Source organism: Primulina eburnea, chromosome 12 (assembly GCF_022965805.1).
Source record: "Primulina eburnea isolate SZY01 chromosome 12, ASM2296580v1, whole genome shotgun sequence".
Classification (NCBI taxonomy): Eukaryota; Viridiplantae; Streptophyta; class Magnoliopsida; order Lamiales; family Gesneriaceae; genus Primulina; species Primulina eburnea.
The window spans coordinates 35,208,319-35,225,053 of record NC_133112.1 but is presented as its reverse complement, the minus strand read 5'-3'; the positions used below and the strand labels follow the sequence as shown (position 1 = coordinate 35,225,053).

At 32.3% G+C, this 16,735-nt stretch overlaps 1 protein-coding gene across 3 annotated transcripts; it reads left to right on the top strand.

Annotated features, from left to right (window-relative positions):
• LOC140807548 (disease resistance protein At4g27190-like) lies at positions 1-5,084 on the top strand. Of its 3 annotated transcripts, none has more exons than XM_073164453.1 (2): positions 1-4,330; positions 4,745-5,084. In XM_073164453.1, the coding sequence occupies exon 1, from the start codon at positions 264-266 to the stop codon at positions 1,848-1,850; it is 1,587 nt and encodes a 528-aa protein (XP_073020554.1). In that variant the 5' UTR covers positions 1-263; the 3' UTR covers positions 1,851-4,330; positions 4,745-5,084. The 3 variants fall into 3 exon arrangements, with proteins under 3 accessions (XP_073020554.1, XP_073020552.1, XP_073020553.1); XM_073164451.1 differs by having other exon boundaries at positions 1,849-4,330; XM_073164452.1 differs by having other exon boundaries at positions 1,849-4,330; positions 4,742-5,084.
• Positions 5,085-16,735: the final 11,651 nt, after the last annotated feature.

Below are 16,735 nucleotides of genomic sequence, written 5' to 3'. Positions count from 1 at the left end.
ATTGGGTGCTGGCATATGGTACCCACTAGGAAGACTTCAACTCAACTCCATTATTTCTTCTTTGTAATTTCATTCTCAAATCCATCGAAATCCCATTTCTTCTTTAATCTCATTCCATTTTATTGCTTTATCTGTTTCAGATTCGAAGGAAAACTAAAAATTAAACAGATTTGCTCTATTTGTCTTTGTTTCAGAGTCTTGAAATCATAGTGGAGCAGATTCACGTGGGATTTTCCATCTCCATTCATTTCAGTCGTTTGCTAATGGCAGGCTGTTGGTTAAATCCGCTTCAATATGTAAAAGAAGTTGCAAAATGCATAGTTACTGAGGCCCTTTGGCCTCCCGTCAAGCGCCATATCGATTATTGGTGGTGCTTCGACGGAAATGTTCAAGGCCTGAGGGATGAAATTGGTCGTTTGGAAAGGGAAATGAGCAATAGGAACCAAAAGATTGACGAAGCTCGGCTTCGTGCCGAGATTCCTACTACTGATGTCCAAAATTGGTCAAATGAAGGCTCTCAGAAGCTCGAGGAGGCGACGAGGATTTTACAAGGCTGCGATGATCTTAAGCTATGGAATGTAATCCCGCGGTACTCGGTGGGAAAGAGTGCCAAAGAAACAGCAGAAGGCATCTCAAAACTACGAGAAGAAGGAAATTCGATTAGGATTGCTGATCCAGCCCCTCCGGCATCAATGGTACCTATCTCTCATGCATCAACTTTGGAGTTTCAATCGAGAAAAAGCATGGAGGAAGGCATCATCAAGTCTTTGAAAGATGGCAACGTCCGCATGATAGCTATTTGCGGCGCGGGAGGTGTTGGGAAGACAACTATGGCGCGAAGAATCAAGGATAGGGCGATAAAAGAGAAGTTATTTGACGAGGTTGTGTTTGTAGTTGTCAGTCAACAAACTGACGAGCTTAAAATTCAGAACGAAATTGCAGAAATATTAGATTTGGGTTTGAGCGAGAAGACGACTTTGGATGGTAGAGCACATAAATTGCGCACCAGGCTAATGGATTCGAAGAAGAAACTCATAATATTTGATGATGTTTGGAAAAGCTTTGAGCCGGAGGATATAGGAGTTCCTTACGGTCTTGGAGGATGCAAAATTATATTGACATCTCGACTCAAAGATGTATGTGAAGAAATGGAAGCCGATAAAGTTATTGAAGTACAAGTCTTGGACAAAAAAGAAGCTTGGACACTTTTTAGAGAGAAATCTGGTGATCGCGTGGATGATTTGTATTTACGTCCCATAGCAGAAGAAGTCGTAGCAGAATGCAAAGGTTTGCCAATTGCGCTTGCAACTGTTGGTAAAGCTCTGAAAAATAGAAGAATAGAGACCTGGAAAGATGCACTTTTACAACTGAGAAGAGCTAATCCAAAGAATATCCCGCTAGTTCTGAAAGATGTTTATAGGAATCTGAAACTGAGTTACGATTACTTGGAAGATGAAAATGAAAAGTACCTTTTCCTTCTATGTTGCTTGTTTCCCGAAGATTATAACATCCGAATTGAGGACTTGGCTTTGCTCAGCTTTGGGTTAGACATGTTTGAGAGAATCAACAATATTGAAGAGGGAAGAAACAGAACACATAATTTATTGGAGAGCCTTAGAAGTCGTTTTTTATTGATGACTGGTAGTGAGGAAGATGAGGTAAAAATGCATGATGTTGTTCGTGATGTGGCTATCTTCATTGGTTCAGAAGAAAATAAAGGGTTTTTGAATGTGTCCTCGATGGAATTGTCTAGTAAAGATTCATCTCGCAATTGCAATTGGATGTCAGCGGACATTTCAATTGCCAATGCCAAGCTTCCAGTTGGGGATTTTCCAAACTTCGTCTCCTGATGCTTTTGAATTCCAATTATTATGAATTTCCCGAAGGATTTGATGTAAATGTTATTTGTTTTAAAGGAATGAAGGAGCTGACAGTCTTGTATTTTTCACATCAAAATTTTCAATCACTTCCATCATCTCTGAAATTCCTAAAAAAACTTAGAAAGTTGCACTTGTATTGTTGCAAGGTTAAAGACATATCTGTTGTTGGAGAGTTAGCAAGTTTGGAAATTCTTCGCGTCTTGCGCTGTAACAAAATTGAAGAGTTACCAGCAGATGTTGGGGAATTGAAATTTCTAAGATTATTAGAATTGAGGGATTGCGAGAAACTCAAAAGAATAGTGGCTGGTGTCATATCAAGCTTGGTTGGGTTGGAGGAATTGAAGATAGTTGGTTGCTTTAACAAATGGGAAGCAAAGGGAAATGTAAGTGAAGAAAGGAATGCTAGTCTTTCAGAACTTGAGTCTCTCAACAATTTGACTTGCTTGGAGATTGATATATTTGATCCCAACTTGGTCGCCCAAGAGATATTGCTTTCAAAGCAGTTAAGAAGATATCAAATACGTGCTTATGAGGACCGACATTTCTTTGATGTCATGAAGCATGAGAGAAGAATCACACTCCAATTACCGAGAGACGTGACAGTAGGAAATTGGATTTGGCGACTAGTAAAGAATACCCAGTCACTAGAATTACGTGGAGATGGTTCAAACGATTTTAATCTAGGCGAGATTGAAAGCTTGAGGAAGCTCGTATTTCATAATTGTTCAACGGTGGAGAAATTGATGAATGCAATCGATTGGAAATTCCCCATGTTGGAGCGCCTGGAGCTGAGAGATCTCGAAGAGTTGGAAGAGATAATTGATGGTACAATTCCAGAGGGATCCAATTCCTTCCAAACTCTAAAATCACTAACTCTTAGAGATCTTCCCAAGTTGGGATATTTGTGGGAGAGTCCAAATCAGAATGTTTCACTGGTCAACCTCAAATCCATAAGCATTGTCGTTTGTCCCAATCTACGATATCTCTTCTCAATGGCAACAGCAAGGAGTCTTGTACAACTTCAAAGCCTTGAAATTTGTTTCTGTGACACGATTGAACAAGTGTTGTGGAATGGAATGGAAAGCAACACAGAGGCTTCTATCATTGAGTTCCCAAAGTTGGAGACACTGACACTGTACGATCTGCCAAACCTTTTAGCTTTCACCCAAGGAGTTGAAATCATAAAATTCCCTCAGTTGATAGAACTAGTAATCGAAGACTGCCCAAATCTCCGAACCAAAATCGACCAATGCCCACCCGACATGATTGAGAAGATCAACGTTAGTGGTTCTGACAATATAGAAGAAATATTTAGGGATGATGGAAATCGCCATATCATATTCCAAGAATTGTGGAAACTGAGACTAGAGGGTCTCTCATACCTGACAACATTCTACGGAGGTGTTGAAAGCATCAAGTTTCCAAAGCTGAAAGATTTGACGATTGGAAATTTACCAAGGCTGAATAGATTTGTGCCAATAGATTCAGAACCCACCCACGACCATTATTCTCTTCATTTCTTTTGCAATAAAAAGTTATGTCTTTTCTTCGTATTTTAAATAATATAACTGTCATATGTGTCCAGATGCTAATATACGGATCGAGAAACAAATATTTCATCGTTATTGGGTTTGAATAGTAGTATAAGGAATATGTATAAGATTCAAATACTGGTTTTTGTTTTATTTTATAATCATGGCCATTGCTAAAATGGAATTTCTTTGAGATTTGTTTTATGTTTTGTTGCATCAGCAAATAGATATACAGCAAATAAATTGTTGATATTTTTATTGTTGTGCTATTTGTAATTTAGTGTTAGCTATCAAAATGGGAAGTGGTTATGTTTTTATACAGTTTTGATTACTTAGTCTATTTGGATTCTACATTTAGATTAAAATGATTTCATTTTGAGCAATCGATGAAATATTATTTAATTTGTCTATCTCTTGCAGGTTGAAATTATTGGCCTAAAGACACTTAATCTACGGAACATGCCGGATAAAATAAGTAATATGTGGTGTCGCCATATCCCAATCAGTTTCTTTCATAATCTTGAAAGATTGTCTATATATAGCATTGATGGCATCAGAAACTTAATATCATCTTCAATAGCAAAAGCTCTTGTTAATCTCAATACGCTGGATATAAAATATTGCGAAGAGATGATTGACGTGATTGAGGATGAGACACATGTAACTGTTAAATATGTCTTTCCTAATCTGAAATCTTTGGTTATTGAAGGCAATTGTAAGTTGAGAAGTTTTTGCCAATGGAAGCACGCATTTGAGTTACCATCCCTTTTCGATGTTCGAATAGCTGGTTGCCCTCTGATGAAAACTTTCACTTCGGGATCGCTAAGTACGCAAAAATTACATTGGTTCTACATAAATGGCGAGGGCATTGAAATGAAAGACTTGAACGACGGCATATATCATTTCATAAGTACTAAGGTAAGTTACAACGAATATCCAATACATAACTATCATCTTATTACAATGTATATTTGTTGTTTATATGTTGCATGTCTTGCAATGAATTTTTGCTTTTGTTTCATTCAAAAAAGTACGACCCCTCTTTATATTTTGTCTTTATAATTATACTAATGTTTATGCTATATATGTTCCCTTAATGTACTGGACTCGTATATTTAACATGTATCGAATTCATTTTCTTGATAGGTTAGCATTTTTATTATGGTAATATGCCAAGACTATATTTTTCCTTTCAATATTATGCTTTTTATTTGGTAATATGATTGTAATTACGTTTCGTTATGATAGCCTAAATCCTAAATTTGTTTTATTAAGCAACTGCTGCTTGATCGGGGCCTTGTTGTTTTGTTTAAATGCGATAATATATAGCAGAATGCAAACGAAGATGAGAACAAGGATGAGTACAATGAGGATGAGAAGTATGAGGACAAAGAACAGATAGAAGGCAGCGGCAACAACAATCTTATGTGAGGTGATGGTATTCAAATTGATTTGTTCATGTTTGCTAGTTTGGATTGACTTGGATGATAAATATCATAGGAGGAAGCGTGATAAGACAGCAAGAGCCTCTGATTTCAGCAAGTGTTCTGTAAACCCTTGTTTCTTGTATCTAAAAATAACCTTCCTTTCAAGTTGGATTTTCTTGCTTTAATTTTTCATTCGATGTTGCATACTTAAACCAACATATAATAATGTTTTCTGGTCGAGTTTAGATGTTAAATCTTTCTCCAAGATGTTTTCCCCTGCTTCTAATCTTGTTTAATAAAAATATGAGGTGCATGTAACAGTTTGTTGGTAGCTTAATATGAATATTTCAAAATTCTGCTTTAATATATTTCCACATTCTTGCAATCAAAATTTTATATATTTGTGCCTTCAATTTTTGTTCCTTGTACTTTATAAGAAAATATTGTATGTAGTTTAATCTTTCCCCTATACATTCAGAATTAGACAACAAAAAAACACACAAACCATGTATGTAATAAATTAATCAACCACAATAGTATATGAAATAACAAATATGGTGTCAAAAGACCCAATTTATTTATTTTGATACTATACATGAATGATATATTTTCATTTTTACTCAAACAACACATGAAATTTTCTTAATTTTTTTTGTCACGAAGTTGGCCGGCCAAAGTTATTGGTCCCTAACATATATAATTAATTATCAGGCCCAACCAACTAAAAGAAACTTATAGTAGTCCAATCTGTTGTGAAAAAGTAAAAAATTTATGGTAAAAAGTAAAAATCTCAAACTCTCAAAATTTACCAAAATACACACTTTATAATATTTTTCTCTCTACTCAATTGTGATTTTCTTCACAAATGAGAGATCTATTTATAGGAAATCTTTACAAATAATCCAAAAATAAAATACATCATTACCTACATCATCACACACAAATTTCTAATTTTTACAACTCTATTTTCAACATTCAAATATTCAACATTCAAATATTCAATACACACATTTTAAATATATTTTTCAACACTCCCCCTTGTGATGATGATCATAATGATTGTCTTCATTACGTGTTTGTATACTGCCTCGTTAAAAACCTTACTAGGAAAAACCCATTGGGATAAAAACCATAGTAAGGGAAAAAGAGTGCAGTCACGTAAACTCCCCCTTATGTTGACACGAACAATTCTTCACAAATTTCGCAGATTGCGCATCCCAATATTATATATGTGCTTTCTGAATATTGACGTAGGAAGTGCTTTTGTGAAGAGATCTGATGAGTTTTCACTTGATTGAATGTGACGAACATCAATACATTTATTCTTCTCAAGCTCCTTGGTGAATGCGAAGAACTTAGGAGGAATATGTTTAGTTCTGTCGCTTTTTATGTATCCTTCTTTCATTTGAGCAACACATGCAGCATTATCTTCATATAGTATCACAGGCTTCTCATCGAATGATAATCCGCATGAAATTTGGATATGTTGGGTCATTGATTTTAACCACACACATTCACGACTTGCTTCATGTAGTGCAATAATCTCGGCATGATTTGATGAAGTTGTTACGAGCGTTTGTTTCTGTGAACGCCAAGATATTGCAGTGCCTCCACGAGTAAATACATATCCAGTTTGGGAACGTGCCTTGTGTGGATCAGATAAGTATCCAGCATCAGCATAACCAATTATACTTGGATTAGCATCTTTTGAATACAAAAGTCCCAAGTCTGTCGTTCCTCGTAGATAACGGAATATATGTTTAATTCCGTTCCAGTGTCTCTTTGTTGGATATGTGCTAAATCTTGCCAACAGATTCACGGCAAAAGATATATCAGGCCTTGTACAATTTGTAAGGTACATAAGAGCACCGATGGCACTTAGATATGGTACTTCTGGACCAAGAATATCTTCATCATCTTCACATGGACGGAATGGATTCTTTTCTATGTTTAATGATCTAACAACCATTGGAGTACTTAAAGGATTTGCTTTATCCATATTAAAACGTTTAAGGATCTTTTCTGTATAATTTGTCTGGTGAACAAACATTCCACATTCTTTTTGTTCAATTTGTAAACCCAGACAATACTTGGTTTTTCCAAGATCCTTCATTTCAAATTCTTCCTTCAAGTATGACACAACTTCTTGAATTTCTTTATTCGTTCCAATGATGTTTAAATCATCAACATATACAGCAATAATTACGCATCCGGTTGTTGTTTTCTTAATGAAAACACAAGGGCATATTGAATTATTTACATATCCCTTTTTCATCAAGTGATCACTTAGTCGATTATACCACATTCGACCTGATTGCTTTAACTCATAATGATCTTTGTAATTTCACAGAATAACATTCCCTGGGTTTTGAACTTTGTGCTTCAGGCATCTTAAATCCTTCAGGGATTTTCATATATATATTACTATCAAGTGATCCATATAAGTAAGCTGTAACAATATCCATAAGACGCATTTCTAAATTTTCAGATACCGCCAAGCTAATCAAATACCGAAACGTAATTGCATCCATCACAGGAGAATACGTTTCTTCATAATCAATTCTAGGCCTTTGAGAAAAACTTTGTGCAACAAGTCGAGCTTTATATCTTACTATTTCATTTTTCTCATTTCGCTTTCGAATAAAAACCCATTTGTATCCAACAGGTTTTACACCTTCAGGTGTAAGGACTATAGGTCCAAAAACATTACGTTTATTTAGCGAATCTAATTCAACCTGGATGTCATCTTTCCATTTTATCCAATCCTGCCGATTTTTACATTCACCAAAAGATTTTGGTTCATGATCTTCATTATCATTTATGATGTCGATTGTCAAGTTATAAGAAAATATATCATCAATTTCATCTATATCTTTTCGGTTCCATATTTTTCCAGTATTAATGTAATTGATAGAGATTTCATGATTCTCGTCAGTTTATAGTTCTGACAGAACATTTTCATCATCATGTGTTTCTTCAGGCACACCATTCTCTATTTTGTGATCATCATGTGTTTCTTCAGAAACATCATTCTTTATTTTGTGATCATCGTGTTTCTCTATGAATTTTCTTTTTCGAGGATTTTTATCCTTGGAACCGACTGGCCTTCCACGCTTCAAGCGTTTAATGACATCATGAGTATCTTCCATTTGTTTATTTGGAATATCAATTCGAGCAGGGGCATTTGCAGCATGTATATATGATTTAGTTACCCTTTTTGTGTCTGCAAATGCATCTGATATTTGATTTGCTATTCTTTGCAAGTGCACAATTTGCTGTACATCTTTTTCACATTGTTTTGTTCTTGGATCCAAATGTAACAATGATGATACATACCATGTAATTTTTTTTTCGGTATGTTTCTGTTCTCCCCCTAACATTGGGAAGATTTCCTCATTAAAATGACAATCAGCAAAACGTGTTGTGAACACGTCGCCTGTCTGAGGTTCAAGATATCGAATGATTGATGGACTATCATAACCGATATAAATTCCAACCTTTCTTTGAGATCCCATTTTCTTTCGTTGCGGTGGTGCAATAGGAACATACACCATACATCCAAAAATTCTCAGATGAGAAATGTCTGGTTCTTTACCAAATGCAAGCTACAATGGGGAGTATTTATGATATGCATTTGGTCTGATGCGAATTAATGAAGCAGCATGTAAAATTGCATGTCCCCATATAGAAATAGGGAGCTTTGTTTTCATAATCATTGGTCTAGCAATCATTTGCAGACGTTTAATCAATGATTCAGCCAATCCATTCTGTGTATGTACATGAGCAACATGATGCTCAACAATGATTCCCATAGACATACAATAATCATTGAAAGTCTGGGAAGTAAATTCACCAGCATTATCAAGTCTAATTTTCTTGATTGTATAATCGGGAAACTGATTCCTCAATTTTATTATTTGAGCAAGTAATCTTGCAAATGCAACATTTCGAGTTGACAATAAACATACATGTGACCATCTGCTGGAGGCATCAATCAATACCATAAAGTATCTGAATGGTCCACATGGTGGATGGATTGGTCCACAAATATCACCCTGAATACGTTCAAGAAACATTGGTGATTCAGTTTGGATTTTGACTGGTGATGGTCTTATAATAAGTTTTCCAAGAGAACATGCTTTACATTGAAACTTATTATTCTGAAAGATCTTCTGGTCTTTCAGTGGATGACCATGTGTATTTTCTATAATTCTTCGCATCATTGTTGAACCAGGATGTCCCAATCGATCATGCCAATTGGTTAATATCGAAGAATTATCAACTACCATGTTTGATTCAATGAGACTTATATGTGTATAATGCAATCCAGTAGGGAGCATTGGTAGTTTTTCAATCACATATTTTCCTTTCATTCATTGTTTGAGTATCATACCCATGGGAATATATATCATTAAAACTCAACAAATTTCTTTTCGATTGTGGTGAATATAAAGCATCATTGATCAAAAATTTTGTACCATTAGGTAACAAAAATTGTGCTTTACCACATCCTTTAATCAAGTCTACAGGACCTGATATTGTATTCACCGTTGTTTTTGTTGGTTTTAGTTCCAAGAAATATCTTTTATCTCCGAGGATAGTGTGCGTTGTACCACTATCGGGTATGCAAACTTCAGCTTTGCTCATAGCATTTTCCATATTTGAACTTCAAAAAAATATGCAATGAAATAAATTACTGGCAATATAACACATATCATAATTATACAATAAAACATTATTCTATGAATACATGAAAAATAAATTATTGTACATTTATATTCTACCATTATATTGTTCATTTTCAGAGAAATCGTTGAGAAAATCTGCAGCATCAATATTGTTCATTTCTATCCCACCAACATATTGATCATTTCCAGAGAAATCATTCATAAAATCACCAGCATCAAAATGAGTTGAATCACTCAAATGGTCACTGCGTTCAGTGAAGTTGGTCTCCTTTTCTTTCCCCTTTAATGATTCTTTATAAAGTTTACAAAGGTGCTCAGGGGCTCGACAAACTTTGGACCAATGTCCTGGAGTACCACATCTGTAACAAGAACTTTCATATCTTTTTGAGTGATTCTCATTAACACTTGTATTCTCATGATGTCTTTTCAGTAGATGATTTGGGACGCTCTTTTGAGATGAGTTATAAAAATAACTATCTCTATTATTTTCAAAACCACGGCCGCGTCCACGACCACGACCAATTCCACGTCCACGGACCTCGACCTCGACCAAAACCTTTGTCTTTGAAATTGATTATCGTTTCCAGGTTTAAATTTATTTTTACTTACAACATTTACTTCTGGAAATGCTGTTGATCCAGTGGGTCGGGACTGATGATTTCTCATTAATAGCTCGTTGTTTTTTTCCGCCACAAGAAGACAGGCGATGAGTTCAGAATATCTCGCGAATCCACGTACTCTATATTGTTGTTGTAGAGTAATATTTGATGCATGAAACGTGGAAAATGTTTTTTCAAGCATCTCAGATTCTGTGACCTCATGTCCACAAAATTTTAATTGCGAGATTATTCTATACATCGCCGAATTGTAATCACTGACTTTTTTAAAGTCTTGGAATCTCAATGTATTCCATTCATCCCGGGCGGTCGGAAGTATAACTTTTCTTATATGTTCGAATCTTTCTTTTAATCCCTTCCACAAAGCCATGGGATTTTTTTCAGTCAGATATTCACATTTCAATCCATCGTCGAGATGTCGACGCAAAAATATAATGGCTCTTGCCTTTTCTTGTGACGTGCATATGCCATTTTCTTTAATGGTCTCGCTTAGACCCAATGACTCAAGATGCATTTCTACATCTAGAGTCCATGTCATATAATTCTTTCCCGTGATGTCGAGCGCAACAAATTCGAGCTTTGTTAAATTTGACATGGTGGTACTAAAAAAAATTACGATGCATTTTATTAGTTAATGAATATTGCGATACAAAGTAATGGATAAACAACAATTACAAGCATTTGTAAAAATAAAGAAAACACACGAGGAGGATATTCTCCGATAAATAAAAGACTCGTGAGTATGATAACCAAAATAATTAAAAATATCCTTGAGAAAGCCATCTTCTTTTTTCTTCGAAAAATTTGATGAAGAATAATTTTTAGAGAAGAAAAGAAATTTGGAGTGATTGAATGTGTTTGTGAGATGATATTTATAGGGCAAAAACTAGCCGTTTTGTTACCGTTTATGACCGTTGGTGTACACAAAATAAATGTATGTATTTGTACAATTTTATGATAATAATATGATGTATATAATAGTAGTCATGTTTAAATAATTATGTATATCATATCACAATATGATAATGCAGTGTCACAAGTTATTTTGTTTAAAAATCTTATAAGCTTTTATACTTGTCGTATCCCTTACCGGGAGTGTGGGATGTCGTCTTAACATCCTCCCAGGATTTATAACAAGCTTTTGAAAAATTTATTATTTATATTATATATTAAATATATACACAATAAATAATTAACAGTACTAAAATAAATATTATTACTTTTGTTACCTTTTTCTTCTTTTTGGAGCTTGGAAAAGTATGGAGGACTTTTAGAGCTTCGTGCTGATAACGTGTTGTGAAAAAGTAAAAAATTTATGGTAAAAAGTAAAAATCTCAAACTATCAAAATTTACCAAACTACACACTTTATAATATTTTTCTCTCTACTCAATTGTGATTTTCTTCACAAATGAGAGATCTATTTATAGGAAATCTTTACAAATAATCCAAAAATAAAATACATCATGATTACCTACATCATCACACACAAATTTCTAATTTTTACAACTCTATTTTCAACATTCAAATACTCAACATTCAAATATTCAATACACACATTTTAAATATATTTTTCAACACAACCCACAATGTTTAGATTTATTCAAACAATTTTAATCGTTTGTGTTTTTAATTTTTTTAACAAAGCATTTTTCTACGCATGTATATTTGTCTTTTTGCAATTTTTAAATTGACAAATGTACAATATCAAAACTATAATTTTACCCATAAATTATTGTCCATTTGGAAGATATGGAGTCTACATTTTCGCTTACCTCGAAGAAAATACATTAGCAAGTTGTTGGCATAAACATGCGTTCTCAGTGGTAACAAAAAACTTTTGTGAGACAGTCTTATGAGTCAATTTTGTGAGACGTGTCTTCTATTTAAGTCACCCATGAAAAAATATTATTTTTTATGTCAATTTCATTATTATTTATGGTAAATATAGACAAGGTCGATTCGTATCACAAATGAAGATTCGTGATATTGTCTCACAACGGACATATTCAACTTTGTAATTAACAAGTCAGTACACAATGAAGCATTCTGAGATTAATAAAAATATATTATATATTTATTTAAAAAAATAAGATTCCAAGGATGATCCAATATTATAAATTTAGGTGACAAATGGCCATTACAATTCTTAATGCACTTTTGTATTTATCAAACCTGCCAAGAATCTACTCCGCTGCTTTCTTCTTTTGGAATAATCGGACCATGTTTTAGAATTAAGACGTACCAACGTGGAGTATTAGAGATAGCCTCATAGAAGGTAGAATTCTAGACATAGTTTGGTTCAGTTTTCAGAAAATCATGGGTTGGATTGATTTTAAAATCAATCGAACTGTAAATATTAGTTTGATTCAAGTTTTAGATTAAAAAAAAAATATAAAAAATTTATGTGAAACTGTCTCATGAGTCAATTTAGTGAGACAAATCTCCAATCTAAACTAATTCATGAAAACATATTACTTTTATGCCAAAATTTTTATTTTAATAGTAATTATGGATCAGATCGACTCATATCGCATATATAAATTTTATGAGACCGCTTTATAAGATACATACTCAAAAAAATAAATCAAAGCGATCCAAACCGATTACATGAATATAACAAATAATGTGAGGATGTTTGTTAATGTAGTGTCATTTTTCTTTGATATAAAAATAATTTATTTGTTTTTTATTTATATTTTATTATTAGTGAGCTTTGTAACTGTCCAACTACGTACATTGAAAATTATTTTTTGTAGATTTTAAATCAGATAAACATAATTACGACCCTAAGACATAGTTTGGTATACATGATAGGATAAACATGTGATATATAATATAAGAGATAAGTTAATGATAAATAAGATGTATGATATTATATTTAATGTTTGGTATGATTTTAATAAGAATGATTAAATTTATATATTAGATTGTAATGACAAAATTAACTTTATAATAATAAATTTTATAATTTCAAAATTGTTACTTGAGTTCATATTTTTTATTTGTTCATACACCGAAAATGCTTGCATAATTTATTTTTTTAACCTAATTTTATATATTATATAAATATGATAATTGAGCTCTTGATTTTGTTAGGTAAGTCAAATATCAATTTTTAAGGTTAATCAAGTGGCAGTAATAATTTGATTGAGATTTATAAATATCATTTATATAATTATCTCGAGTTTATTTATATAATCATCAAATTTTATAATATATAAAAATAAATAAAAATATTTATTTGATTTTAATTTTATATTAAAATCAAAGGGCATAGACTTTTTACAAGAGAAAACTTTAAATATTTATAAAAATCATCTATATAATTATCTCGAGTTCAAAACACCATTACTTTGATAATATATAAAAATAAAAAAAATATTTGATAAGGTTTAAGATTTTTATATATTGAGGGTAATTAAGTCATTTGTGATGTTTTTTATCATTAAATTAAAATTATGATATCTCATAAAAGGGATATTTTATCTTGTATAAAATTATTTATAACAGACTCATGATATTATCATTGACTTTCTAAAAAGGTACCAAACATGAGATAAGGAGAATTATTTATCAATATCTCTCTTATCTTATGTACCAAATTATACCTAAAAGTTTAGGTTTTTTATAAGTTGCAAAATTCTAACATGCATAAGTATTTTAATGTGTGATTTTTATTTATAATTATTTTATTCAATAGTCAAATAAATGATGACTCAACTTCTATCAAATCTCAATTGTTACTTTTTCCAATTTGCAATATCTTATGCACTAATTCACCATAAAACTCAAAAATTAAAATTAGTCATCAAAACCATGACCAAACCAAAATCCATGGTTTGATGTGGTGATTAAAAAAATATTCATGGTCTGGTTTGATTTTAAATTCTGTAAAATCTATCAAATATGACGTGGTTCAAATTTTTATCTAAAATCAAACCAAGCTCGACCCTAAATATAAACATCATTTTGACAGATAAAACATGGACCGAGCTAAGAAAACCTCAAAATTGTAGCCTTGTAGGGACAAAAATGCGCTTATAAACTCGATAATTTTTTAGATATATTATATTGTTTCGTATATTGCCACATAAGTCTATTTAATCATTCAATAAAATTCATAATATATCTTGTCAGCTTAAATTAAAGACACTCCATGGAATCCACTAATCATTGTGATTAATTAATACCTTTTTGTCAAAAAATTTTATTTAAAAACTTTGGTCCTATGTGTTATATTTAAGTATGGGGCCTAATCTTAATTATTATTATTTTTTAATCCATTTCTTAATTACTTTAAATCCAATCAAATCCAAACACAAATATCAAATAATTAACGATAGTTAAACACGTTTTATGATTCCCGATACTCCAGAATATGCACAAAAGCGCTAAAAGATAAATCCCGCCTTTCCAACAAAATGTATTTTTTTTTTACTATGCATATTATCTGTGTAAATTTTATATATAATCATTGTCACTTTTACCTTTTTCTTTATTGATTTGTGAGGATGGTGGCATGCAGAATAATACAAAAATGAGCCCAACGGAAATAAGACATTCCAACAAAAATATATAAATTCACTATTAACTATTCTAAATTTAATTTAAGGTTTTTTTAATGAGGTTGATCTCCGGTTAGTGTGATCCCCGATTGTTTGACCTTCCTCCAGTCAAATAGCTCTAAAATAAACACAAACAAAAAGATGAGAGAATTTTTTGACGAATTTCTCCGACACTCAATTCAGATAAACTATAAGAAAATATGAAAAATACATGGGCTAATAGTATTGAATACAAGGCTAATACAACTTTAGCTTTGATAAATTTGGTATTTATAGCTTTAAAGATGTCTTTAATTATAGCCGAAATCTATCGAAGGTATGTATCATTGTTTTTTCTTTATCTAGAAGAAATCCGAAATTTATCAGCATCTTTTAACTCATCATAATTTACAAGAAATATCAATAATCAATTTATGGTTTGGGGTCCAGCTATCATTCAAAAAATTCGAACTTCGCTATCTTTTTTTTTTCAATTTTATTTTTTTTACTTGTTAAAAAATCAATAAGTGAAAATAGTACTTTCGAACTACGTATATATGGTTTAAATTTTTGTTAAGAAAAACATAATTTATTTTTCATCTTCTCCACTGAGTGAAAGAGGAAACAAGGTTCATTGTGTATCTGCATAAGATGTGAATCCCAAAGACGAACAAATAAGTAATAACATATATGCATCCTTGTATAACTTCTTATATAAATCAATGACTTTTTAAAATATTGTATTTTAAAAATAAAATGTAAGTAATAAATCCCTCACAAAAGGAACAACACGTGCTCAATTTTTAAAACATTAAGTTTTAAAATATTTTTAACAACACACAAGTTTTTATCTCGCTAAGTAGGTGTCAATTATATAGATCCTCCTACGTAATTATCGACTATATGGATCCTGCAACGTAATTATCGACTATCTCTTGGTACATTCTCATTTATATTTAGATAATACATATCATCTTTAATCATTTTTATCCAAGTCTTTTTTGGTCTCCTTCTTCGCATATTAATATGGGTATTATTCGTTGTTTACATCTCCTAACTAGGGCCTCTATCGATCATTTTTGTATGTGTTAATACTATCTCATGCGTGTCTCCCTCAAATTTTCTTCGATAGGTACATTTCCAACTTTTTCTCTAATATACTTGTTTATTAGTCTATCCATTATTGTATGTCCGCTCATTTACCTAAGTATTCTCATCTCCGCGACTCTAATCTTTATTCATGTGTTTGCTTTTATATATGAATTTTCTTTTAGTATGTAAATTTTATACACACACACATATATAAAATAAACTGGCTTTGTAAATAAGTAGGTGCAACCCAGATGGCTGGACACTTACATATCTATCTATACCAAGTAGTGCATGTTTCGATTTTTCTAGCCCCCTCAGTTCAAGTAATTTTTGTTGTTGTTGTCATGGACTTAGTAGATTAATTCGTCCATCTTCATTATTTTTCGATTGAAGTTTGAATTCTTCGATAAAAACACATTTTCTTAAATTTCCTATGAGGCTGATTATCTTGACCTTCATTATAAAGGTGATGAAAATATCTCTTCCGTCGCTCTTTTATTTCTAGTAATTAACTAACACCCTACTTGACTCATCTTTGATACATCTTATTTGATTGAGATCCCTATGTTTTTGATTTAGTTATTCTGTAGATCTTGTTTTCCCTTATATTGTATCATGTTGTCGATAAAAGTCTTTGAAAGCTTTATTTATAGTTTATTGCGCCGCTTTCTTGGCTATTGCATTTTTTTCTAAGTTTTACTCATTTCTAAAAGTGTGAAGTAATATATAGACGACTCTTTTGTTCTCGATCACTTTCTCAAAAAACATTTGAGTTCCTAAGGAGATGTAGTGGTCCTCGCAGTCGAACCCTTGCATATTTGACACTACACCTGAGTCTCTGTGGAGATGTAGTAGTCCTTGCCTAGATGTAGCAGTCGGAACTTTAAACACCTTCCTTCTGGGGAACATTCTAGCAATAGAAGTGCATGCATGAAAATTGCCCCAGTTTCCTCC